This window comes from Necator americanus, chromosome IV, assembly GCF_031761385.1.
Source record: "Necator americanus strain Aroian chromosome IV, whole genome shotgun sequence".
Lineage (NCBI taxonomy): Eukaryota > Metazoa > Nematoda > Chromadorea > Rhabditida > Ancylostomatidae > Necator > Necator americanus.
In genome coordinates this window covers 13761018-13785928 of record NC_087374.1, presented here as the reverse complement: position 1 = coordinate 13785928, position 24911 = coordinate 13761018, and the positions used below count along the sequence as shown (strand labels likewise).

The 24911-nt window shown below is 40.0% G+C and overlaps 2 protein-coding genes across 4 annotated transcripts; both read left to right on the top strand.

Annotated features, from left to right (window-relative positions):
* Positions 1 to 896: 896 nt before the first annotated feature.
* RB195_001201 (uncharacterized protein) lies at positions 897 to 10630 on the top strand (the record flags this gene model as incomplete). Of its 2 annotated transcripts, XM_064197866.1 has the most annotated exons (20): positions 897 to 939; positions 1044 to 1112; positions 1200 to 1259; positions 1314 to 1379; positions 1434 to 1568; positions 1668 to 1735; positions 2563 to 2646; positions 2835 to 2940; positions 3323 to 3493; positions 5490 to 5584; positions 5736 to 6116; positions 6997 to 7098; positions 7167 to 7235; positions 7796 to 7891; positions 9061 to 9165; positions 9231 to 9327; positions 9488 to 9620; positions 9684 to 9834; positions 9898 to 10059; positions 10529 to 10630. In XM_064197866.1, the coding sequence occupies 20 exons, from the start codon at positions 897 to 899 to the stop codon at positions 10628 to 10630; spliced, it is 2295 nt and encodes a 764-aa protein (XP_064053746.1). The 2 variants fall into 2 exon arrangements, with proteins under 2 accessions (XP_064053746.1, XP_064053747.1); XM_064197865.1 differs by having other exon boundaries at positions 1314 to 1568.
* Positions 10631 to 10885: 255 nt separating this feature from the next.
* Positions 10886 to 24155, top strand: RB195_001200 (uncharacterized protein; the record flags this gene model as incomplete). 2 transcript variants are annotated; one of them, XM_064197864.1, is made up of 12 exons in its annotated part: positions 13237 to 13282; positions 13539 to 13610; positions 13996 to 14141; positions 15534 to 15668; positions 15739 to 15821; positions 17622 to 17688; positions 17794 to 17902; positions 17967 to 18148; positions 20097 to 20241; positions 20326 to 20503; positions 23181 to 23308; positions 23599 to 24155. In XM_064197864.1, 12 exons carry the CDS (start codon positions 13237 to 13239, stop codon positions 24153 to 24155), a joined length of 1848 nt encoding a protein of 615 aa, XP_064053745.1. The 2 variants fall into 2 exon arrangements, with proteins under 2 accessions (XP_064053744.1, XP_064053745.1); XM_064197863.1 differs by lacking the exons at positions 13237 to 13282; positions 13539 to 13610; positions 13996 to 14141 and adding an exon at positions 10886 to 10981.
* Between the last annotated feature and the right edge of the window lie 756 nt (positions 24156 to 24911).

The following is a 24911-nucleotide window of genomic DNA, read 5'->3' as shown; positions in this document are numbered from 1 at the left end:
GCAGAATTTCCAGTTTTAGGTTGATATCCATGAAAATTGGGTCGTCTATCACTTATCGAAGCACCATAAAAGTAGAATAAAGGGAAACCTGAAGAAACTTAAGCTTCTAAATCGCAACGAATAAAGCATCAACGTCACATTTGATCTGGAACAAAATCTCCAGGTAAACGTGGGTGAGCGATAAACAACGAGTTAATTGAATCCAACAAAATTTGCAGAAACAAACAAAAGCAGCAGAAAATGTCCAAGGAAGAAATGTAATGCGAAAAAATGTGCAATGATGAAAATCGGCGGGGATTGGATCGCCCATCCCATACTTACAGTTTCCGTCACACAAACCATATCTAACATCTACGCACCCACTTTCAAGGAATGACAGGAAATACTTGATCAGAAACGAGGTAGTCCATCGAATTCTCTCAGCGTCTGGTCCCGAAGCGACCACTTGTTTACGGTGGCAGATGCTACAGATAAAGAATTAGGCCTTGCGAAGTCTTCGACGTTTTTACTTGATTTTTTCCTGTTCTTTTGTGAGAGTATATGGATGTTATCTCTGCGCAGGAGCTAACTTCCTGTGAGGTCTATGATTCTCCACGAATAAGTAGTGTTAAGTTAACCTATTAGGTTCTTTGTGGCTCGTTTTCAAGCTGAATGAAGCCGCGGTTTCGCAGTTAGTAGCAGCTTCGTGGGCGTTTCGCAAAAAAGTTGTCGTTAGTGATTAGCTGTCTTTTGGATATAAGCACATAATACTCACAATTAGTATTCATTCCTTTGGTTATATTTGGTAGTCTTTTTACTGCGGGTCGTTTCGTTTTTATTTTTGGCTTTTAATTGGTCGCAGATTGAGGGGTCCGTTTTGTCTTCTCTTGTTACTTCTTAACTGTCTTTTCAGGAGCATGGGTTACGACAGTCCTTCGAGAGGTGGGAGCACTTTCAGCGGTAAGTCTTTCATATGCTTACATTTTGTATTCCTTAAACAATACGGTGTGTCACCATTGAACAGCGTACTGAGTAGAAAACGTATCACCATGAATATGCTTTAGGTTCCCGTGGAAATTTCCGAGGGAAATCTCCACATTGGAAAGGAGGAGACAGAGGTGGTGGCGGAGGAGGTTGGTAGTTTTGTCTTAGTTTCAGTAAGGGTGCGATAAGTGATTCTCTCCTTTTTGATAAGTGACTCTATTATCTCTGTAAATTAGGTCGTGGGGGTCGAGGAGGTCAAAGAGGAGGCTTTGGATCACCAGCTGAACGTGGAAGAGGTCAGTCCAGTGGTTTTTATTTTCTGGAGCATCATTGGTCATTGTCGTTTGTAGGTGGCGGCTTTCGAGGTAGAGGTTCATCTCCTAACAGAGGCAATTCCTTTTCTACAAACTTCCGAGGTGGTCGAGGTTCCACTCCTAATAGAGGCAATTCATTTTCTCCTAACGTTCGAGGGGGCCGAGGCGCATTCACACCTCGTGGAAATCGTGGTTCACCGGGCTTCAAAGGTTCTGGCAGAGGAGCACGAGGTTCTTTCAGTGAAAAGCGCAAACCTTTTGATCACAAGGAAAACCAGGAAGGTGGCAAGTGTAAGTCTTTACTCAGTTTATTTGTGCCTATACGAGTTGCAACCGTGCGGTTGCGGAATTTCAAACTTCGTAATGTCTAGAAGAACACTCTTTTTTCAGTTTCCCAACATAAAAAGGTTTTCTCTGCACCGAATACTCCTACTGATTCCAAAAAGAAACATAAGAAGGTTAGTTGAATCTTCTCAGAAATCATCTATTTTCTACCTATCAGGGTGCATGTCGTGACTACCATCGTTTCACGAAATCAGAATAGCGAGTCAAGGTTCACATTACTCATTGAATTTTCCATCCGATTTTGCGTTGACGGACCGTAGCCACTCCATTTTCTTTATTGTAATTGAATGGAATATCAAATATTGATCTACTTTAGATAATAACGCTTTTTTCGTTTATGTGGCTATAGCCTTCTCAACCAAAAACAGCTTTCCTAAAAGGAGTGATTGGGTATTCATACCAGGTTTTGAGCAGACGTATCACGTAATGGATTTCTCCTCTTTTAAAATATAATTTTGATATATCTATCTCGCTTCACTGCTAGAGATCTTCTGAAGACAACAGTTTGGGATTTTTTCAAAGCGATTTTTGAATTCACTAATTTCGCTCCAAGTGTTCATTTTGATAGCTCAATTTCGTAGCTGATAGCAGCTAGCCATATTACTATGTCCATTATTCTATGTGCATTATTTCACGAAGAAAATGTGTGAATTGGGTGATTTCGTCTATATCCCGGATGTATGATACTACGAACACAATCAACGATGCGTATCGCACAAACGTCATTTAGTTTTCAGTCATTGAAAAAAATAGTGTTAAAAGCAAAGTTAGGATGTTTTATCTTCAAGCAACCAGTTGGGGGTCCGTTTTTGTCGGTTTCTGCTTTCTAGATTCTTAAGGTACTTGATCGCCAGAAATACTTGAAAAACAGTACTCTCAAATAGACATCCCATTCAGCTTTAAACATTTGAAGTACATTTCTTACAGTTTGGTGTTACAGTTAGACGAAAGCGAAGAAGACGAAGAAGACGAGCAGCAAGTGTTAAAGGAAAAGAAAAAACTCAACGGAAAACCTACCACAAAGGTACCCACTTGTCACCTTCCAATTTTATTCCCAGTACTACATTAATTCTTTCTTATCGTGATAATTTTGTATTTCTGTGTTTGGATTGTAATTCTAAATCCAAATTCCAAAGTTGCGTTATATTGCAGGTTTTCAACGATTTTGTCTGTCATTTAATTTCATCGCATATGTTTTTCTCTTCATTCTAGCACGTTCCTGAAGACGAGGAAGAAAGTGAAGAAGAAGATGATGAAGAAGAGGAAGAGGAGGTGGATGAAGATGAAGAAGAGGACGAAGACGATGAAGAAGATGATGGTTTGTTATTTTTTGTTGTTGTTAGTTGTTTCCTGGGATTTTGGTTCGGAAATTCTTTATTCCGCTACGATAAGTGTTTTTTATTCGAGGTCATTATCAGAAGTGAAATAAGAGATGTATCTATGTACGTTCAAGGAAAAAAGTGCATCAGACATCTGTATTCCTGTACAATTTATACGAACTACTAACTTTCCAGAGTTTCCGAAATTTCCCATGATTCTGTTCATAATCATAATCAGTAATTCAGTAATTAAAAGTAAAAAAATAGTAATCAGTAATTGCTAATGTGAATTAGAGGCATCACCCCACGAATCTGCGGTGATGCCTTTAAATGGGATTTTTGGTGTTAGTTTAGTAGAAGATTTGGTTCCGTGTTTTTTAGAACCAGTGCAATCTGCTACGAAAAAACAAGTTCCAATTCCCAAAAAGCCTGAAACGTCGAAGAAAACTGCGGTTGAGGAAGATTCCGATGAAGACGATGAAGATGAGGAAGAAACTGATGAAGAAGACGAAGATGATAGCGATGATGAAGTAGCTGCACCTGCTAAAAAAGGTATTCGCTTAGATCTTTGAAAGAAATTCTATCTATCAAATGAAATCCAGTGAAATAACCAATCCATCTTTCTATAACTTGGGAATGAAGTTCTAGTCCGGAGTTTCTTGTGGGGTTTTACAATAGTGAAGTACTCCATGAAAAACGAAGGAATCTTCATGTTTTTGAACTCTAAGGATTGGATCTCTCCACCAGTCGGAAACATAATTTTTCATTATCAGAAGCAATTAGAGCTATCACTTGCAGCGTATGCAAAAACATGTCTGCAAAGCATGACCTACACGCCTTTGCAAATTTACGAAAGTTGCTGCGAAATCTGCTTACAATCAAGTCACCTTAAGTTAGTTGCAGGTTACATACGATTGTACTGCTCTACCATGGTATAGTCGTCTGCGTGCGGTCAAAAACAGCATTGCTCCAGCGACTTGAAGCACGGTGTAATCACACGGGCGGTGGCGCTGGAGCAACACGGCTTTTGACCGCTGCTTCGCTTGGCATTCTGCCAAATTTGCCAAATAACGTCATTCTGTTCGATACTGGCGTCGATTTTTTTGATTGTTTTCATTCCTTTTGCTTTTTTCTTGTTTTTTTTTGTCTTTTATATTTCTTTTTCTTTCCGTATTTTTGTTACATTTGCTATATTTCCTTTTATGTAGATCTATATTGCATCTGGTTTTGAAATTTGGTTCAAAGTTGTATTTATTTCTTTGTTAGTGTTCTTTTTTCTTTCTTCACCTCTCCTCCCTCGATTACAAACAAAAAAAAAGAACATTAACTTGAGATTAAATACAATTATTGAACTGAAGTTCAAAAGAAAACATGAACAAAAACAATAGATTAACTTAAGAACAATACAGGTAAATATAGATCTACATAAGAAAAGCAAACACAGCAAACATAAGAAAATACGAATAAAAACATAAAAGACGAAAAAATCAGACAAAAAATCAAAAATAATGAAAGCAAAGAAAAAATTGCGGCTTGTATCGTTCCGGATGACTTCACTTAGAAAAATTCGATAAAATTACCAAGCGAACTCGCTTGCAGGTCGTCTGCCAGCCGTCAAAAAACAGTGTTGCTTCAGCGCGACCGCTCGTGTCACCAGTCCATGCTTGATGTCGTTTTGACCCGACTATACACGCCTTAACTTCTTGATTGCATCCGAGCCATTTTGTCGGACGTGTTTCGGTTTCGTGCCAAAAGGTGGCCTTAATTGAGTGTGATTCTTGAATTAGTGGGGAGTTGCACGTTTTCATGTTATATTTGTAAATTGCCACCCGAGACTTATGTAGTGATTTGGAAATCCCAAACTCGAAGTTTTTCCAAATGTCGCTTTAGCGGAAAATTCCACGTAGTATCTCCTATCCTTAGGTTTTTTGAGCAGCGGTTCGACTCCTTGGTATAAAATTTAGTGGTATCGTCAAAGCCGCTTGAAGCTGCACACAGTTGCGTTCGAAGTGGCACAGTGGAGTTAGCTGCTTCTGTCGACGTGGAATCATTACTTAGGCGCTCACGTAATTGCACCGGCATTCAGTTCGCTTTGGGACGACCATATTTTTTGTTTTTTTCTGTTTTATATTTTTTGGAAACACCAAGAGTTTCAACCTGCGCAAAAGTTCAGTTTAGAACCACAGCCGCCGCTTTCTACAGTAACTGTGTTTTTGCTAAGAAAATCCCTTCGCGACTTTGCTCTTTCATAGAACAACGTGACTATTATTTAGAAGGTGGATTACTTGTCTTTTTTGGCGCGAAGTTAATGACTAAATTGAGTGTTGTTTCAAGCAATAAAGACCTTATGATGACCATAATCTTACTTCAGTCTATTATTCAAAACGAGGTAGTCCAGGAGTCAGCACGAAGGGAATCTTTGCAAGACTCATCACCATACAACATCAACTTTTCGTTGTATAGTGAAGAGAGGCGATTGAGAGTAATTGAATACACTGAAATTAGAGGAGAACCTAGATTTGCCATTTTTATATTGTGTGTTCTTTAGTAACATTGCAAAAGAACAAGAGTGCTGTCTCGAAGACAAATTCCGCTCCAGTTGCCGAAGATGACGAAGACGAAGAGGATGAAGATGATGACGAGGTTGATGTTTAAGAAAATTCCTCCTGTTTGTTATAATATTTAGTTGACCTCTTTTTGAAATGTCTATAGCATCAGACTACGTTGTTGGTCAGCCCTTGTCTATTTGGTTTATCTATTTCTGGTCTATCTGGTCTATCTCTTCTATCTTAAGGATGAAGAAGAAGACGAAGAAAGCTTGGAAGACGAAGAACAAACAGAACCAGTTGTGAAGACACCAGCGCAGAAACCAAGTCAGAAAGAAGTTAAAAGTGCAGTCAAGAGTGGGAAGGGGACTGATGTGAAGAAACATGTGGATGTTTCTGCGGCTGCCACCCCTGCTACATCTTCCAAAAAGATCCCTGTTACGCCCCATCCTCAGAAGAAGGCGCCGAATGATATTCCTCGAGCAACCTTGAATTTTGATGACAGTAGTGAGGACGAGGAAGATGAAGATGAAGAAATGGAAGTTGATGAGGACGATGAAGAAGAGTCTGAAGGAGGCGGAGAGGATGATGAAGAAGACGACGAAGATGAAGAAGAAGATGAAGAGGAGGTAACCGTTAACTTATTACTAGTCCTTAAAGCTTCCCGCTATAGTAAGTGTTACTTATCTATATCTAATCTTTAGAACATATAGTTCATTGTTGTAGTTTTGATTTCGATGGATGCAAGATCTTTCTGACACACTGACTCCAAGACTACATTTGTTCTAAATGTGATGCGAGTGTTATGGAGCTGCCAACGATGCAGCACGCACTGTTTTGGCTTGCATAACGACGACCATCGAGTAATACTAGTGTGGTCAGATCAAAATGAACTAAAGCGCGGTGCAGTTGTGGCTGCGCTCGAAGCGACGGTAAAGCCAGGGGTTAGGGTGGGACCATCTCTAGTTCCAATCAGACTGCAAAAATTAGTGGGTCTAATACGGGTCTCGATCGCAGTCGCCAGCTTCACCGTGCTGTTTCAAGCGCAGTCAGTTAGGACCCGACTAATTAAGCAGTATGGAAGACTGATACAAGAATACCCCGAGCAATCAGTTCAGGTCCAGTTCCGACCTAAAAAAAAAACGGAGTTGTGAAATTCTTACGTAATTACACATGAGTATTCGTTTGTAAATTCTTCGTCTAGAATCTAAGAACGGAACAAGTTCGGGCTTTCTGGAGTCAACCTAAGATGTTGAAGTAATGATGTTCAACACTGAACTTCAATGGCAGCTGCAAAGTTTGAAAGAAAACGTTGACACTCTGCTATGAGGGAGAAACTGAGTTTTTTTTTATTAGTGTTCCCAATAGAAAAGTGTGTGCAACTATTAAATGAAAAAAAAACAACATTAGTTCTTCTTTTCTGCGCATTTTAGGGTTTCCTTTGACGGTCAATGTTTCTTGTTAGAAAATTGAGTGTCTTTTCTCCGTCATAGATTGGACATTTTTCAGGAGGAAACACCGGCTAAACCGCCTACGAAAAAAGCAGATGGTTTAACTCAACCGAAGAAAGGTGTTACGGTTTCGAATGAAGCTGATGGAAAGAAAATCCAGGTGCATTATTTTTTGATCACATAACTACATATACGCAATGCATATTCATTAAGATTTCTCGTATTCAGGATGCGAACCAGGGGCTCAAAAGAAAGGCAGTAGATGTACCCAACGAACGGGAAGCAAAACATGCTAAGGTAAGTTCGTGGTTGCTTCCGTCATTATCGCTTTTTATCTGAAATGGTGGGATGCTGCAACCTCAGTTTATGCGAATGTAATGAGGATATCGTATATATCATACTCCTAAATCACCTCAATCTTTATTAAAAAAAAGGAGCTACTGTATTTGCTTTCCTTGAATACTATGACAGTCTCGCATCTTAATTCCATTTTAGAAGATCGCTGCGTATAATTTCTATTTGCTATTTGTTTCGCATCATTATCGCTTTCTGCTGCTTCGACAAGGCTGCTCAAAAATCTGTAATTAGTCTGTAATATTGTTTATTCTTTCGGAAGTGGATACGTGAATATACTTCGATACAAATTTTTTTAAAATAACAATTCAAAAAAGCCTGGTATGTTTGCGGCAACTCTGCAAATATCATATGTTGCTACAACAATATAGAAGTGATATTCGAACCTTCCGGTTCAAATTACTAGTGTGAAGGAAATCTCAGCAAAAAAAATATTTCTGAATTTCTCAGTGCAACAAAGTGAGATAGTGCCTACATATCATACATATCACTGTACTTTTCAGCTTGATGAGAATGTTGTCGTCGATGAAGAGAATAAACGCAGACAAGAGCGAGATGAGCGTTCGCTGTTTATCAAGGGATTTCCTAAGAACACTAAGGTTTGTGTGCAAAGTAACATTGCAATGCAAGTTTTTGTTCGACTAGCGTTGTCCACTACCTTTCAAGTTCTGCTTAAAGAGAAACACAGACTGTTAGTTCAACTTACACTACTGGGAGGCATTTAGAGCTTAAAGTAATGTCGTGTTATAAATTATATGAAATATTTTAAGTCTTTCAGTCGATTTTTTATCGTTCGTTTCCGGAAGGATAAAGCTCGTAATGAGTTTAAACGTATTCTTACGTGCATTAGATTTGTGCATAGAATGCATGCGAAGCGAACATTTAATTTCTTTCTATTTCTTGATCTTCATCTTTAACAATCCTTAGACTGATCTTCCGTCTTCACCCTTCCTTAGTAATTGAAATCGGCCCTGAGGGTGTCATATTATAAACATTTGTCTTAAAAGAAAGTTAACTAAGTCAATGAATTACTAAGCTCTTGACATGCTTAAGACAATTCGAATTTTTTGAAACCTGGAAGCATGTTCTCCGCTCTACTACGGCTGTCAAAAAGTTTGGACCTAATAATTCCTGTGTCATACTTAGTCCACAAGCGAAATACTTTGCAGTTGAAATAACTTTTCACTTCCAATGAAACTCGGCATAGTAAGATATCGTATTGATTTTTGATGAGCTCTACACGAGGTGGTTAGATAATTTTATTGGCTAACGTTTCGGCAAAATCGCCTTTTTCAGAGAATAAAATGGGAGATTCAATTCACAATTTAAACGACCAACCCCTCCACAACTAAAGAGATAAACTCCATGCCTACTTTTTCAATCACCAACTTAGAGACTACACTGAATGCTCACCTTGGATTGGAGACGCCTAGCATGGACCGCTGGCTGATCGATCACGAGGGCGAATGTTTCGAATGTCTCACTCAGATCAGAAGAACCATCCGAGATATGTGCACGTGAATGGAAAGAATAGGCTATGAGAATGGGGACCTTTAGGTCTGGTACCGTATCTTGGATGGTTCTTCTGATCCGAATGAGACATCGAACCATTCGCTCTCGTGATCATTAATTTGCAGGAGCAGCAGTGTGAAGAACTTTTGAGATCTTTGAAATATTGTTAATATTAATCATGGCGGCAGTGAAGTAGGCTTTCGTGCCGAAATCTATGCTAAACAGGTTTGATATACCTTAGATCTTTGTTTTCCAGACTCAAGATCTCGAAGCATTGCATGCAGATATTGAAACAGTGCGACATCGTAAAGGAACATCATTTGCATGGTTGGTATTCAGAAACCAAGCGTCATGTAAAAAGGTGTGTTTAAATTATTGTTTTCAATATCCACACAACATTCATATGTTCACTATTCTATGTTGCAGGCGCATAGTACATTATCCATCACCAAAATTGGAGGTAAACCATTGTTCGTGGATTTTTGTGGGTCAAAATCTGCTAAAGCCGGAACAATCCAAAAAGGTATATTTTATGTTGAATTAGATTCAAAAGGACACTTGTTGTTTTTTGTTTGTTTTCTAAAACTTTATACGGCTGAGGTTCACCTGTTTTAAGAGTTTTGTTTTATGGAGCCCAAAATCTGAAATTTGAAAAACCAAGTTGCCGGATGTCTGTATTTCAGAATCAAAACCAATCAATCCTTTGGAACTTTATATCAATGGATTACCACCTATGGTTACTAAAGAAGACATTAAGAACGTTTTTCGAGCAGCTGTGTCTATTCACATTCCCAACACGCGAGCTCATGAAATGAAGTTAGTTTTCTATCCTGGCTAACTTATTTTTCTAATTAAAATATCTATGATCTGTAACTTTAGGCGTGCTTTCATATTGTTCTCCAGCGAAGACGACGCAAAATCTGCTTTTGATAAAGGAAAAGGGCTCAAATTGAGTGGAAAATCTGTTGAAGTGTTTTATGCTCGAGTTCGACGCACTAATGAACAGAATACTGCGGCAAAGCCAGCTAAGGTATAAATTTCCCTCGCGAAAAATTTTTCTTTTTAGTTTATCAGACTTTCTCTTCGTTTCTAGGGTGCACAAACTGTCAAGCCTGCAAGTTCCTTAACCGTAAAGAAGGCTGCTGTAGCGCCAAGGAAGGAAGAAAGTGACAGCGATGAAGAGGAGATTGAATCCAGTGATGAGGGAATCGAGGAAGTACCTGAAAAACATTTGAAGAAGAGTCCATTGAAGGCGGCTAGTTTTTTTTTCTAATTTTCGTCTATCACATTTTTTTTTGTGCAGCTGCTTTGAAATTGTGTGTGGTCGCAATTAGTTTTTTTCTTCTGGTTTGTGGTTTGGTATTTTTTTGACCACAAATATTGAATTGATTATGGTTAAAGAGGAAGGCCAAAGTCTTATTATTTTTGTCAGGCCAAAACGTGCGAAGGAAAGAGTGTGTTACTTTGTTTGTCCTTCAAGAAATGCTTTCGTTTTTGACAAAAATGACGGATCCTACCTAATTCTGAATGAAGTTCTGAAGGTCTGTATGCTTGAAGTAAACATCCACAGTTCATGGGTCGTTTCAGCGCTGCGATTCTTGAATGACCTGTGTCCATGCTGTATAGCTTAGCGCTTAGCTATGCATAATAGAGACAAATACAACTCACAGTTCACGCCTCATTTTTTCCGCTAAAGTTCCCTATCGTAAGCTGAGATTTTTCAGAAATCTCAGCCTGATTCCGGTGATGAAGATGAGGATGAGGATGAGGATGATGAAGAAGACGAAGAGGAAGACGAAGAAGACGAGGAGGAAGATGAGGAATGAGGTTGTACTTCTTGCACATTTTATATATTTGTTCCTGTTATGGCTTGAATTCTGAAAGATTTTGACCATCACGGACGTTTTGTTCCCTTGTTAACATTCTGCCCATCGTTATACACTTCTCTTTCGTTGCTCTCTTTGCGTGAGACATTTTGATGGTTGTTGTTATTGTTGAATGTTCCATAAAATTGTTGACAGTTGTTCCTATGACTCATGAAAAGTAAAATATTGTGGTTCTTCCGGCTCTGTTGTTCTATAATGAATCCACATATTTTAAACAATAGATGTTTCTTTTCACGATTCAAGTTGAATGTAATGAAAAAGTTTGAGAACGGTTTTGTGATTCCGGATAGAGTGAGAAGACAAACGAAACGCCCGCTCTTTGCAAACAATGAGCATTTTTGTAACGGTCACATCAGCTATAGTGGGTACCTATTAAGAATGTTTCCAGTTTTCAAAATATGATGCGAAGATATTCTCACTCGACGGACATTGGTGAAGCGAATAGCAGTGAGGATAGCTACAAAGAAACTAAAAATGGATCCGCTTGTCCTATCCTCTCGAAGAATTATTACTAACAGAAAACGGAATAAGATATTCGAGCTCACTTGAATGTATTGATTATTCGATGCTAAAAAATAAATAAGAAGTAGATAGTAGAAAAGAAGTAGATCCATTTTGATTTTTATCGTGTTTGCTCCATTTATCGACCAACCGAGCCAATCCGGCACATGAAGCTAAACTGTGTTCTATTTCGGGCCTTCTTTTATTTGAACAGCACTTGGATCTGTGTTGGCTGCTCACTATCGGCGTTGTCATCGTTTTGTGAAATTTCAACATGATTGCTAAAAGAAGAACGTGAAAGTATAGAAAAATGATGCACTTTCAAGCTCATGGAGAGAAATTAGATCAGAATTCGATTTTCTTGTAAATTTTGTGCAGAGTTCGTCATGGCAACGAGAACACAATGTTTGATGGAGAAGTAGCGAGAAAACTAAAATGATTGTGATTGTAAAACTGTAAAATGATTTTGACCAAAGACTTTTATAGAGATTTGTGAAAATATGTGATAATCTTAAAGTGGATTTCCAGTACTCACACCGATTTTTAGCACAAGTTGTCGTTTGCGGGCTAGTTTGACCGGAACAGTTTTGGTTTTACGCTGCTAACTACTGTTTGAAGGAGGAGAATATACACAGATGATGAAGATGGAAGATTAGAATATAAGCATATTTCAGGGTTCAGCTCTTTTGCTAAATGCGAAGGAAAAAAGTAGAAGAAACTGCTAAATATATGAAGACAATGTGGAATTTCACCGATGGGATGAAACAAATAAACTTTCCCATTTTTTTGAAACAAATATTTGTTCTTCGGGTCTTTCCCTATTTAGATGTTGGCCAAATAAATTGCATTGAGAGATCGACCTCCAAAGAAAAAAGAAGTATTTTATTGCAAAGATTGGGACCTTCTAGTTTTTTTTTGTAAGTAGTTAAAGTTTAAAGCCATTTTAATTGGCAAACGCCACTTATGGAAACATTTCGGGTGGTCTGGAATTTTGCTCTCTCTTTGTAAAAGAACGTTCCGTGTTGTTCCGAGCAACTCTACAGCACGTATGTTAATTTCTTATGAAAATCGCTTTTGCTTTTGAATAGCGCTAGAAAAAGGTCTTTGTAGAGCTCTTAAGGATAGATCTACATATCCGATGTTTACAGTCACTTCGCTCAATGTTATGCGCGGACCCGTTTTCTCAGCGATTCTAGTTCGTATCGTTTCCTCATTCGTTCGCGGCATGTTTGAGCAACCGAAAGAGGAGCACCGTTTTGCCAGTTGTTTTTTTTTCTCATGGAAATTCGATTATTTTGTGCTCAGCGTGCAAAATAAAACTGAAATGAATATTCTGATTGATCCATTTTGCCCACAAAGCACGGGGAAAGTGATCCTATCGATAAATTTAGGCGACTTTTTTCCATGTGGTGGAGAAATGTGGCGTCCAGCTCGGATTTTTAATTGGTTAGATTTGTACGTTTTCAATGAACTGGAAATGTAGCTAACGTTGAACTTCGATCTTTGATGGTTATTGTTTGGCGCACCGGCTCTAAATCCACACCTAGCTTGTTTGGATCAGTTCCTCATTTGCTAGCTGTCGCAGATTAGCTTTACTTTCTCAAACAGCAGTTGATGGGATTTTCGTCATGCAGATTTAGAGCGGTTATCCCACGTCAGCAGGTGAATCGTAGGTAAACCAAGCAAAGCTGGCCAGAAACCTGCCTCAGTCCTACAAGTACAGGACGTTTATCAGGGTAAACAGCACTGGGAGAGTGGAGCCGATGCCCGCTAAGAACGGGCAACGGGACCAGTTGGTTTTTTCTTCCATGGAGAGTGGTCTCGCCCGCTTTCCCGACAGGCGGCTTTTATTGGTGGGCCCGCCTTCGGGCAGCTTGCTGACTGCACATCACCGACATCGGTGTACAGAACTGACTTTGCGCTCGAAGTATATTCATCCAGAACCACTCTTGTTAGTTCTGCTATAATATTTTCTAGAATTAAGCATTGTCGTACCATCTTGCTGTCCTATCACGCATTCTCGATCGTGTGAGAATGTCGAGAAGATGAGAATATTTTTCCTACTGTTATTTGTAGTAATAAATGTGCAAGGTAAGTCCCACAATAATTCTTGTATTTGTTTTGTTGTTTGGTTGCTTTCCTCATATTCTTTATATGGATTGGTATGGATTTATACTGATGCGCCAGATACTGATTTTGATCTAAAACACTTGAAAACCTTAAGCAACTTTTGACGTTCCTGGTTAATAATTTTTTTGTAGTTGTGTTACACGTCCAATTATCTTGCTCACTAATTATTTGTGCTTCTTTTTGTTGCACAGCAAAATCATAATTCCATTTATTTGAGAATCAGTAGCGTCAGAACAGGAAGATGTGCAAACCTTTCTCACACTGGATGATTTTCAACGAGAACTAGATGGTGAGTGGAAATACGCTTACTTTTGGGTTTTGATGAAGAAATACGTAAACAAACACTTGGGCTTGAAATCCTGATAAAACAAATTCTGATTCTCGTTTCTAGAGAGAAATAGCGCAGATTTCTTGATGCACTTTTTCTGTCACCTAGTTTATCTCGTCGCCCTTTTCTTTTTCTAAATTTTTAGTCATCTGACTTTTCGCCTTTGGTACAAAAATGAAGGAGTTCATATTTAGGTTTATTCGGTGAAAATTTATCTGATTTGGGAGACAGTGTAAATAGGAAAAAACAGTTTGAAGTAGAAAGAACTGTATGGTGTTCTCAATGTTCTTTCCTTCTACTTATTCAATTATTCAATTATTATTTGTCTATTTATTGGAACTTTTAGATGAGGAGGTATTCTTGACAGATCAAGATTTTCGTAACGCTGAACTTTTAACAAGAAACAACTCCACAGTTCTTCCACCTTCTCGACTTCTATCTCGCCAATCTTTCCTTCATGGCGACATCAGAGGAAAAGCAGCATGGAAATTGGTATTTTTATGCTTTTTTGTATTGCTGGGATTATGGTACACAACTATGTTTGTCACGGTCGCTGACTATTAGGTAATTTCACGAAAGTAAAAGCGGATGTATCGAGAGCTATCGGTGACGGTGATGGCACTCGGGTGATAATCCCTCGGTTCGATTCCGGTTTGTTACGCGAGCTCACAATGGAATTTCGCCGTGGAACCAGTCGCGACATCGAATCTGCTCGGCGTCACCAGCGATGCTGTAGCTCCCGTACGAGCCTATTTGACTAGAAGGACACGGGAAAAGAGCAGCAAATAGTCATTTTCTCCTTTTAAAGCGGTATCAGTAGCAGTTCATGCGTTCATTGTGAACTGTCAGTTTATCCCTAAATGAATCCTATGGCGTAATAGGAACAAGTTGAACTATAATCCTTACGAAGGTTTCCTTCTCAAAATACCTTGAATTTCTTGGTAGTTTTTAGAAGCCCATCAAACAAGTTGGTTAATATTTCAATTTTAAAAAGCTAAACAACTGAATTAATCGAAAATGTGCTTACTATCTTCTAGTCCATTTGTGAACAACGTAATTCAATAGAAATGCAAAGTTTACTAATTTTGTCTAAAAATTTTCCAAGAAATGCTGGGAAATGGGATTCTAAAGGAACGGTTTATTTCTCAGCGAACAAGATTTGCTTAGGTACGTCATGCACTGCGAGATTATTGCTTTTTCTTCAAGTGTTTTGTGGTACGCACGTACTTCTGTCCTTGGAAAGTCACAATAATATTTGCCTTCCTCAGACTAGACTGGAATTTTGTGAAATTAGAGCAAACTTCATCGGTGTGGTTTTTCTCTACCTTTTTTCTCTTTAACGCACAGAATATTAAACAAGAGCGTCGATAAACCCGAGAAACTGTGGGATTGCAAACATTTTGCTCATTGCTTACGTAAAATAATTGTCTCGAAACACACAGATTTACTTTTTTGAAATTATTCTTTTGAATTTTTCTTGCTATGCCAAAAGAAATAACGGCGTTGCATGTTGATACACCATATCATACGAAAGGCCGAGAAGAAAGTGAGTGGAGCACGGACCATTGCCATAGTAGGATGCGCTGAGGTGTCCGGAAACGCTTCCAGGAAAATCTAATGAGTCCTGTAATTTCTACAGCTATGTATGAGTCGAAAACACTTTCTGAAACGTTATACTGTTGGAAAACGCACGTGCAAAATATGGAGAACCTCCGCAACTGCGCAAACATTCCTCTGATCAAAGCCAAATTGTTGTGATTCGCCTAGCAGAGGAAACGTCTCATTAAGATGTAGTATTAACTTGATTCTGGAGATTTTACTCCTTTGTAAGTTTGAGTTTTCGGTCATCACTGTATTTTTGGAAGCGGATGTGTTTTCTTGTAGAAAATACGCCGAAAAGGGGCTCGACGTAACGGGGTAATCACTGGGGTCAAGAAATGGCCAAACGGCAGAATCCCATACATGATCAGCGGGCAGTACACGGAACGAGAACGTGCAGTGCTTGCTCGAAGCTTCCAGGTACTGAAAGTTCCGATTCTACCTGTTCTTCTCCATTTTTGGGCAGACGCATTGATTTGGGAGAGTTTAGGAGTATCATAAGAAGACCTGCATCCGCTTTGTGCCTCGATCGCCACTGGACCGAGACTACTTATACATAGGGAAGATTGATGGGTGAGACCTTGTTTCCATTCTCTTCCTACAACCTCTTTCCGTTGAGAGACATCTATGAGCTCCTTTATAGTGAAGCATTGTTGATGTAGAGTGAATTTACATCGACATGGGTGACTTTATCTGAAACTTTTGTGTTTTCAACGCTAATGATTCATTACCATTCATAAGATCAGAAATATATTCATAGAAATGAACTTCAATTGACGCCATTTAATTGTTTGACTAAAGCACGTTATTTCTGTTTGCATACACTAAATCCACGGATCTCCCTCACTAGAGTAATCACAGCCAGTTAGTCGCGAGGCGACGTGGCGCGTCACCCGGTGGCGGATAGGGGGCTAACCGATGATCAAAAGCGACCTTTTGCCTGCACTGAGATCTTCGTAGATTCGGGCACGGATTTCCTGCTTCTGCTGTACGACTGTTGACTTGTAAAACCCTTGTTTTCCGCACACGTTTTTTTCTATCAAAAGCCTGTAATCAAGTGACTGGGATCATCCTCCCACAAAATGGGTGGGACCAGAGCGCAAGGCAAATTAGTAGGAAGGAGTCTCTTGACTCTGGCAGAACTCCGACGGTAGGAGGTGGCTAGAAGGTCTGATAATGGAAGCCAAGAAAATTCACTTCCATACTCGTAATCTACACCTCGGGCTCTATATTTGCTCAAAGAGACATCAACTTCGTCAGTTTTGTGATACGCTGCCTTCAATTACGTAAAGTAATGCGCCTCGGAGAACGCTTGAAGAACGCGCCGCTTACCCAACGTTCAAAATAAGTTAAGATGTTTTGATCTGGCTGTGGAAAATTGTTCTTCTTAGAAACATCCAAATCTCGGAATGGAGATAAGAAGTCCACTTGTACCGTTTATATTTTGTGATGTTGTGCATGGATGGTGAATGTACGAGCTATCCGTACTGAAATAAAATAAAAAATACTCTCTATAGTTGACTATCAAGATGTTCAGAGGAGCACATATTGTATTTGAGCGCAATTTTTAAGGTTGTTGATATTTATTTCATGCTCATCCATTTTTTCTTCTTATTAGTGTTTTTTGTTCATATACTCCTAGTCCAGTTCTTAGTGGAAGTGGTAGGAGGAGTTCGCTCATTCGGAAATGGTCAGAAAGAGTTAGGAAATCTTTTAAAATTTGATCAATGCTTGTTTCGACGCATTTTCGTTTACCTACCACCTTTTTGCTTCAAATATTTGAGTTTGGTTATTCAAGTAGCTTCTTGATTCATCTACTATGTACCGGACGAAATCAGATTAATCAATCTACCACTGAATTGTAACATTAATTAGTTGTATGTGGATCTAAGTATACATGAAAGTCTGCGTTTATCCTCCAAAGTTAAATATTTTTTTCAAATGAAATCAAACAAAAATTAATCGGATTTTGATAATAACTTCCCCAGAATTTCGACGTTGCCTTAATGTTGTCATAAAATCAACATTGATGGCTTATATGAAGCGAACACTGAGATTGTTTGCAGTTTTTTTATTGAAAACTACTAACATTTCATTCTCATCGCTAACGGCTCTTTTTGTTCTCGGAATCCTTTTTCTTTTTTTTTCTTGGGCGTACTCTTTCATAGGATAACAATTTGGTTCAGATGAAGCTTTCGAGAGAATATAACAAATCTCTTGTGACTTGACAGGCTAGTGAGTCTGATTCTTGCCTTCATGAGATTTCTCAGTCATCTTCGTCCTTGCTTCACTAATCTAATACTATAACAATGAATGATAATAATAAGCAATTAAAAAGTTAATTCTGTCTTATATTCTTATTTCGATGGTTAGATGCTTTTCTGACGTCGGTCGAGCGGGAGGAAGACAGGAATTGTCGCTTGATGACGGATGTTTACAAGTGGGTTTTTCGTTGTATTTTTTTTATGTCGTGCTACAGAAAATAACCACTACAAGCTGAGCGAAGCGTATTTGACTATGTATATTCGGAAAGCTGAAATTATAGTATGATACCGCCATCCATGAACTGATGCACTCAATTGGCTTTTACCATGAGCACGAACGATGGGATCGCGATAGCCACATTAGGATTCTTTGGCAAAATATCGACAGAGGTGGGATCAGATTTTCCAAACTTTATTTTTGATGTTAACAAGCAAAAGGAAACAGTCATTGCAGATGCATACGACCAATTCGGCAAAGTAGACTTGAGTGAGAGCTCCTACTACGGTCAGATGTACGACTACTACTCCATTATGCACTACGACAGTCTGGCCTTCTCGAAGAATGGGCTCGAAACAATGGTGGCAAGACGTCCGGAAATGACAGTAGTGATTGGTTCAGCGATTGATTTCAGTCCTGTATGTCACTTCGTCTATTCTATTTTTTCGAAAGTGATCCTGCGAAGCAAACTCTAAATAATGGGTTATTGTGAATCTACTCCAACGTCTTGGAGCCCTCTACAAGCCATTTTGTTCCTATTTTGTTTTCGGAATTTTTGTTTTTTTAAACCATATTACTAAAAGCAAATTTGGAACCGATTCTGCAACGTCTCTTTTCACTGCTCAAGCGCTTGTCTACCGGTATCATCTTAGGATTACTGCTTTAAGTATGCAACAATTACCAGTATTGTTAATAGCATTCTAAATTAACTATTGTAAATATTGGAAAGGATAGGACATTGTCCAATTCCTGAGTGCTTTCTCCAAATGGCTGATTTTAGTGGTAGGTTGTTAGCTGAAAAGGTGGCCCTTCTGCCTTTCTCAAGCACGCTTGTCTGTACAAATCCGCGTCTTCTGTACGGAATCCGCGAACACCTGGTGTGGGCGGGTGAACGCGCACGAGGGAATTTTTCTCTGAACAAAGAATCGTGGACAAATCAACCGGACAGATGAATCAGTCGACAAAATATCCTGAACAGACATCCCTCACTTTTCTCAAGATTTGGGGCAATCCTTGGTCACTGCTCTGCCCCGGAGCTCGGTGCCCTAGATTTCCCCGTTTTTTCTTGTTCTTATGGCGGCACAGCTGTCAAGGAGGCAACTGCCTAGCGGAAGAATAACGTTGCTTTGCAGTTGTAGCCTCTACCAATTCTCTAATCGTTTAGCGGACCTCCTCAATTCACTCTTAAAGGCATCACCCCACGAATCTGAGGTGGCACGGATTTCGGGTGGAGAGCCCCTCTGCGGGGTCGTAGATTATGGAGAGGGGGGAGGGGTGATTCCGTCCGTTTCTTCCTTATTGCCGTAAAGAACGGCCCAAGGCTGGCGCGCTCCAGCCGAACTCCTTGTAGAAAATAGTGCGCCAGAACGCCCGAAGCCGTATCTTCCCGGCCGTTTTTATGGCAATCACGAAGAAATGGACGGAATCACCCACCTCTCCATAATCGACTATCCCGTATACGAATACTCCACCTGAAATCCGTACCACCTCAGATTCGTGGAGTGATGCCTTTAACTGCAACTGCAGGACTGCTGTCAGTGCACATATCAAGAGAAGACTTTCTTCTTTGCTCTTTGCTCTCCCATATTAGAACACCGATGAAAAATGAATTCAACGGCGAAGGGGTATTGGCAAGTACAGAAAGTTTGCTTTGCAAGCCTGGCTACTGACTTTGTATTCATTTATTACGTCATCAGTTCGTACATTTCGCAGTTAAAGGAATTCTGTAAAGAATGCAATCATTTTTTTTGCTTGAGGAAGGTTGAGACTTCAAGTCAAGAGCATTCCAAAGAAATGATACGTTAAAGTTGTTTAAGCTTGCCTTCTACGTAGTTCGGATTGACTTTATTACGTTTTTCTTAGTACTGCAAACCGAGCATGTACAGTTCACTACATTTCGTGTCTCATCCATTCTACCTGCTTCGCTGTCAACACGAGAAACGAACTTCCCGAGTTTACTTCATCTCATATTCTTCTCATTGCTCAGCTAGCTGCCTTCACTAGGCTGGACTAGATGGTGGCAGTTGAGCTTATGTAGTTGGAAGAGGCTAAAATTGCAAAGACGTGACTTACAGGCAGTTGACCTCTTATCTGTCATGCCTTCATGAGGAGCAAACGGGAAAATTTAGGGCACGGAGCAAATAAGTAGGCCAGTAACCCAGGATTGCCCAACTTCTTGAGAAAAAATCTCCGTGCCTGCTCAAGGTACCACCACACACAGGAATCTTACCTGCTCTTATATGTGTATGTGGTCGTTGCAGCTAGTTGGAGCGGTTTTTCGTGAGCCACCCGTATTTTGTGAATGCGGTAGAGAGTTGGCTTGAAAATGTTGACATTGAAAGACAAATTAGTGTATTGCAATTATAGACCGACGTGCTGAAGATGAATTTAATGTATCAGTGTGGCACCAACATAGTTCCCAACGCAGTGGATGCGGAAAGCGTGTCGCTGCCCGTTCCACCTCCATCTCCACCAATTCCCGCTCATACATCACATGATATTGGAGATGATGGTAGGTTTTCTACAGATATCCTTACCTAAACGTTTCAAACAATTGATATTATGGGAACAGTCATAGTCTCTTGTAATATTCCAGATTGCAACGATAAGACGAACTTGTGCTGGAGATGGCTGGACCGATGCGGGTCGTTCTTCTTCGAAAAAATCATGAAGGAGTTCTGCGCCCTCTCTTGTGGCTACTGTACACCGAAGTCTTCAGTTGGCGCAACAAGCAAAGCTGCTAAAGGAGCCTCTGCGAGCTATCTACAGCTCGGGTGAACGCCTTTTCGAATTCGAGGACACATAGAGGGTCGATTTTCAGAATTCTGCTTGCGGGGAGAACTAGCGGGTCAAGAAATGTGTCTAATGTGATTTCACAAGTTCGAGTATGTCTTGAATCCGTGCCTACCTATCTTCACTCATTCACGCCTACAAAAGTTGTCACAAAAGTTTATATTTTTTCGAGAAGAGTTAATTGTGGCCGAAAAAAGTCTCGAATTGACTGATTACGTTACAAATGTGATTATTACATAAACTCATTTCTCTGCCCTTGTTCGCTGTCCTAAGAGCTTCTGAAGAGAAAAAATGGTACGAACAGTAAGCACGTAGGAAGACTAACGTTGCAGGATTAAATATGGGTAGAAATGTGAAAAAGTATGGAATGCTTCTTCACATTTCTACCCATATTTAATCTTGCAACGTTGTGAAGTCTCCAATGCATTGGAATGCATTGGAGACCAACACATTTTGGACAAGATTCCAAGATTTCTACTAATTCTGAAAATTGAATTTACACCAGCACCAATATAATTTTTCCCAACAGTTTTTCTTTTAGCGAATGTTCTACTTAACATAACAGTTCATGACCACTAAAAGGTCATCGTTTTTGGTCCACTTCTGCGCTTATTTTCTAGCCATTCATGTAAAAAAGCTATAGAAAAGCACACTGCTCCAAAATTTTTCAAAATTAAACATATTTTTCGGTGGGACTTCAGAGACCGCCAGAGACCAAGATCGTTGGAGGTAGATACACGATAACATCGCACATTACAAAAACCGTGAAAATATGCGTGAGAGCCTAGAAATGAAGAAAATCTAAATTTTCGGTTCACCATTACATGAATACAATTTAAAAAAATAAAGAAAGAATAAATTTACATATTCAGAAAAATTGCAAGTAATGATGTTTATTTATTCACAATAACATTATGATACTCTACTTTAAGTAGAACGTTTGAATTGGTGGCCAATATTTTTAGTTAATAGTGTCTTTTTTCCTGTTATTTTTGCTTCTGAGGCTTTCCATGGCTTTGACGAATTGTGTTGGATTAGTAATCCAAAATACTAGATGGAAGAATACACGGCGAAGGGAACACTGTCGAATGAAGAAACCTCAAAGACAATAAAGGCTGAAGATAACAGAGATAGAGACACCCATGGCGTATATGGGAGGCATGGAAAATAATTAGTTTCTGTGGAAGATACGTCAAACGATCAACGACGATGACGAAAGAAAGCAAATGTGAATGCACCTGTTGGGGATATTGTGGATCTAACTTTTGTGTATGTGGAAAATATGGATGTGATGAGTATGAACGCAGCCATCATGGCTACAGAGGGTACGGTACGTGTGGATACAACTATTGTGAATATAGAGAATATGACTACAATTATAACTGCCGTTCTCAACCGACGACGACAGAAGGAACCGCAAACGACAAGGGAAACTGAAAAAAACGAACTTGCAATGGCGACGACGGCCAAGGAGACTACTTTGACGGAACACAGATTTCAGAATTTCGGATAGTGGGAGTGGAACTGAAAACGTTTTAATACCTGTGGTCATGTTTCCGTAGAATATGGAGCTAAAGAAAGCGAGATTTCGAATATACCTCCAGAAATTATTTTCGACAATTGTATGGTTTGAAAACAGGCAAAGTTTTGCCAACATTCCTTAGTTGCTTTCTCACCTCCACAGTCTTGCCATTTTCATCTGTGAGTGTATGGTTGGGCCAAACGACATGAAGCGCGAACAGTTGCGTAAACGACTGCGCTGTAAGCGGCGCTGTGGAGCGTAACGTTTGGGTTCAGGGAAGTATCCTTGCTATCGCCACCAATTTCTGCAGTTTCGCCATGGTCGCACCCTGATTCCAACCACTGTCTCCACCGCAACGCTTCGAGCGCATCAGCTTACGCAGCTGTCCGTGCTTCGTGTCATTTTGACCCAACTATATCTCCGTGGACGGAAATGGTGTTCATAGAATTAGCGTTGGTTTGTCAAACTTGGAAAAAATGCCCACTAAATTCGTAATAAGGTGATTATTTGGAAGACTTTGGGGGCGGATATCAGATAGTTGATTTGAGAATTTCATTGTCTTCAGAAGTTGATGAAACTGCCAAACTGAAGGTGAATAAGAAGGTTACATTCTTAATTAAAGAGAACTCGCTCGAAAAATTCTTAAGCAAATCATCCGTCGCTAGTTGCTAGACACTATTTCATATTGTGAATTTAAATTTTAGGAAGTGTTAACTTTTTCAGTGACAGACTTACAACCTTGCCACCGTAATGGAAAGAGCCTGCAAAGATTTTTCAAATTGTGGCTGACTTAGTTCGATTTTCAAGTTGGAGAATGTTTGCTTTGTACCCTCCCATCTACACAGCAAGCATGAATTGGCTATCGCCTCCTAACAACGGTCCGCCAGAGAATTCATTCTTTCTCTAGACGAGTGTTCTGGCGACCCCGCGCTACAGAGGGACCGGCAATATAGGTAATCATTGTTTTGAGATGTCTAAGAATGGATCCTTAGAGAATAGGCGGTGAAAAAAAAACAATCACTGACGAAGAGCAAAGAGTAATTTTTGAGAACTAATTCCTGCCTAATTCCTGAGATGGAAATCATCACGAATAAGTCCTACTCGGGCGTTTTCTGTACGTAAACTCATGTGTCAAGGCCTATCATCTCGGCTGATAATGCTCCACAACGGACTTTTCCATCGAAAGTGCGAGTCGTGATCAAGAGCAGAAAACCTGGCACAGCTCCCAGACCTGCATTCGTATCTGCAGATTTTTCTCGGACTGGTGATTATCTGCTTCATGCAATTTTTCGTCCTAGTTTCAGAAAAAAAAGATCCTAGACTAGTGGAAGATCTCGCTAACTATTTCTTGTCTCTCTTTCTTATCCATGGGAAAGGTGATCATGAGGACTTTCGAAACTACCGTTTGCAATGCTTGATGAGCGTGTTATACAAAATGTTTGCCAAGATCATCTTTATGCACATATTTAGGACGCTGGATGAACCCTAATCTCTAGAACAAGCTGGATCACGTCAAGAGTTCAGCTGCGTGTACCACATCCAGACCGTGTCTAGGACAGAGAGGTTTGCCGGGAATACCGCCTGCCCTTGTTCTAACCTTCGTCGACTATGTAAGACACTTCGAGAGCGTAGAAACGATTGCAGTACGCTCAGCGCTGGTCAATCAAGGTGTGGAGGCATCGCATGTGAGCGCAAAGTCATTTGCTGCAATCGATGCACCACTAGGATACAGCTTTTGGATAATGAAATCACTCGTTTGGGAAGAAAAAGACATATGTGTTGGTGGAAGATTACTCTCAAAAGCTCCTCTTGCGGATAATGTCGTTCTCTTTTCGAGAAGTACCAACGAAACAGAGATGATGCTCAAGGAATTGAACGAAACAGGGAAGAGAATAGGACTGCAAATAAACAGAAAGAGGACACAGTTCATGAAGAGCGCCTACTGCGACGATGGAGGAGTACAACGTGAAGGCTCCAAAATCGTGGAAACTTCGTTTACCGTATACTTCGGACTTTCTATGAACATGGAAAACGACGTGAATGAAGAACTGAATAGAAGAAGGATAGCAACGTTGTCATTCGCCTCATTGAAAGAGCTACGCACTAAATGAGAGACGAAGATCTGTGTTCGACTTGACAGTTCTTGCAGCACTCGGTTACGCAGCGAAGGCGCGGGTAGACATCGGTGCTACGTCTAGGAACCTACCTGCTACCCAGAGAGTCCTTGAGAGTTGTCTTTTGAAGTTTAGCCGGCGCACACAACACCAAATCGGTCTTTGCTGCTCTGACTTAAGAGAAATGTCCTGCCTTCGGTGCAATTTAAAGTAAATATCGAAAAGCAGAAATGTGTTGCTCACATTATGAGAAGAATCGACGACATACTGAAAAATCGCTAGAGTATCCCAAACGATGCTAAACCTCCTCGAGAAAAGCCGTCGACGGTGACGGGGTGATCGTTACACGGATTAACTGAGAGCTTAGCTGATTGCGGTCCAAGGACCTTGTCAAGTCACGTACGAGACTTGAACACATCTCTGATGACGATGGTGAGGGAACGAAACGACAGAAACGAACAAAACGAAACTAAACGAACAAAAGAAACGAAAGAGTGCACTGAAAGATGACAGGCAACGTGGTAAACTCCGATTTTTTCCGAAACAGCGATCTCCGGCCTGGCGGCAGATGGTCGTTGATAACAACAGGGACTATATACGGCCTTTGCAAAATTTCACAGCTTTTGCTCGTTTCATGTAAATAATAAACGACTCTTGCTCTTAAATTAAGTTGGTGCAACCCAGTAATATAAATGGGAAATGGTTGTTAAGGTGACCCTGTTTCATTGTAACCGCTTGAGCGTCTCCTTTGTA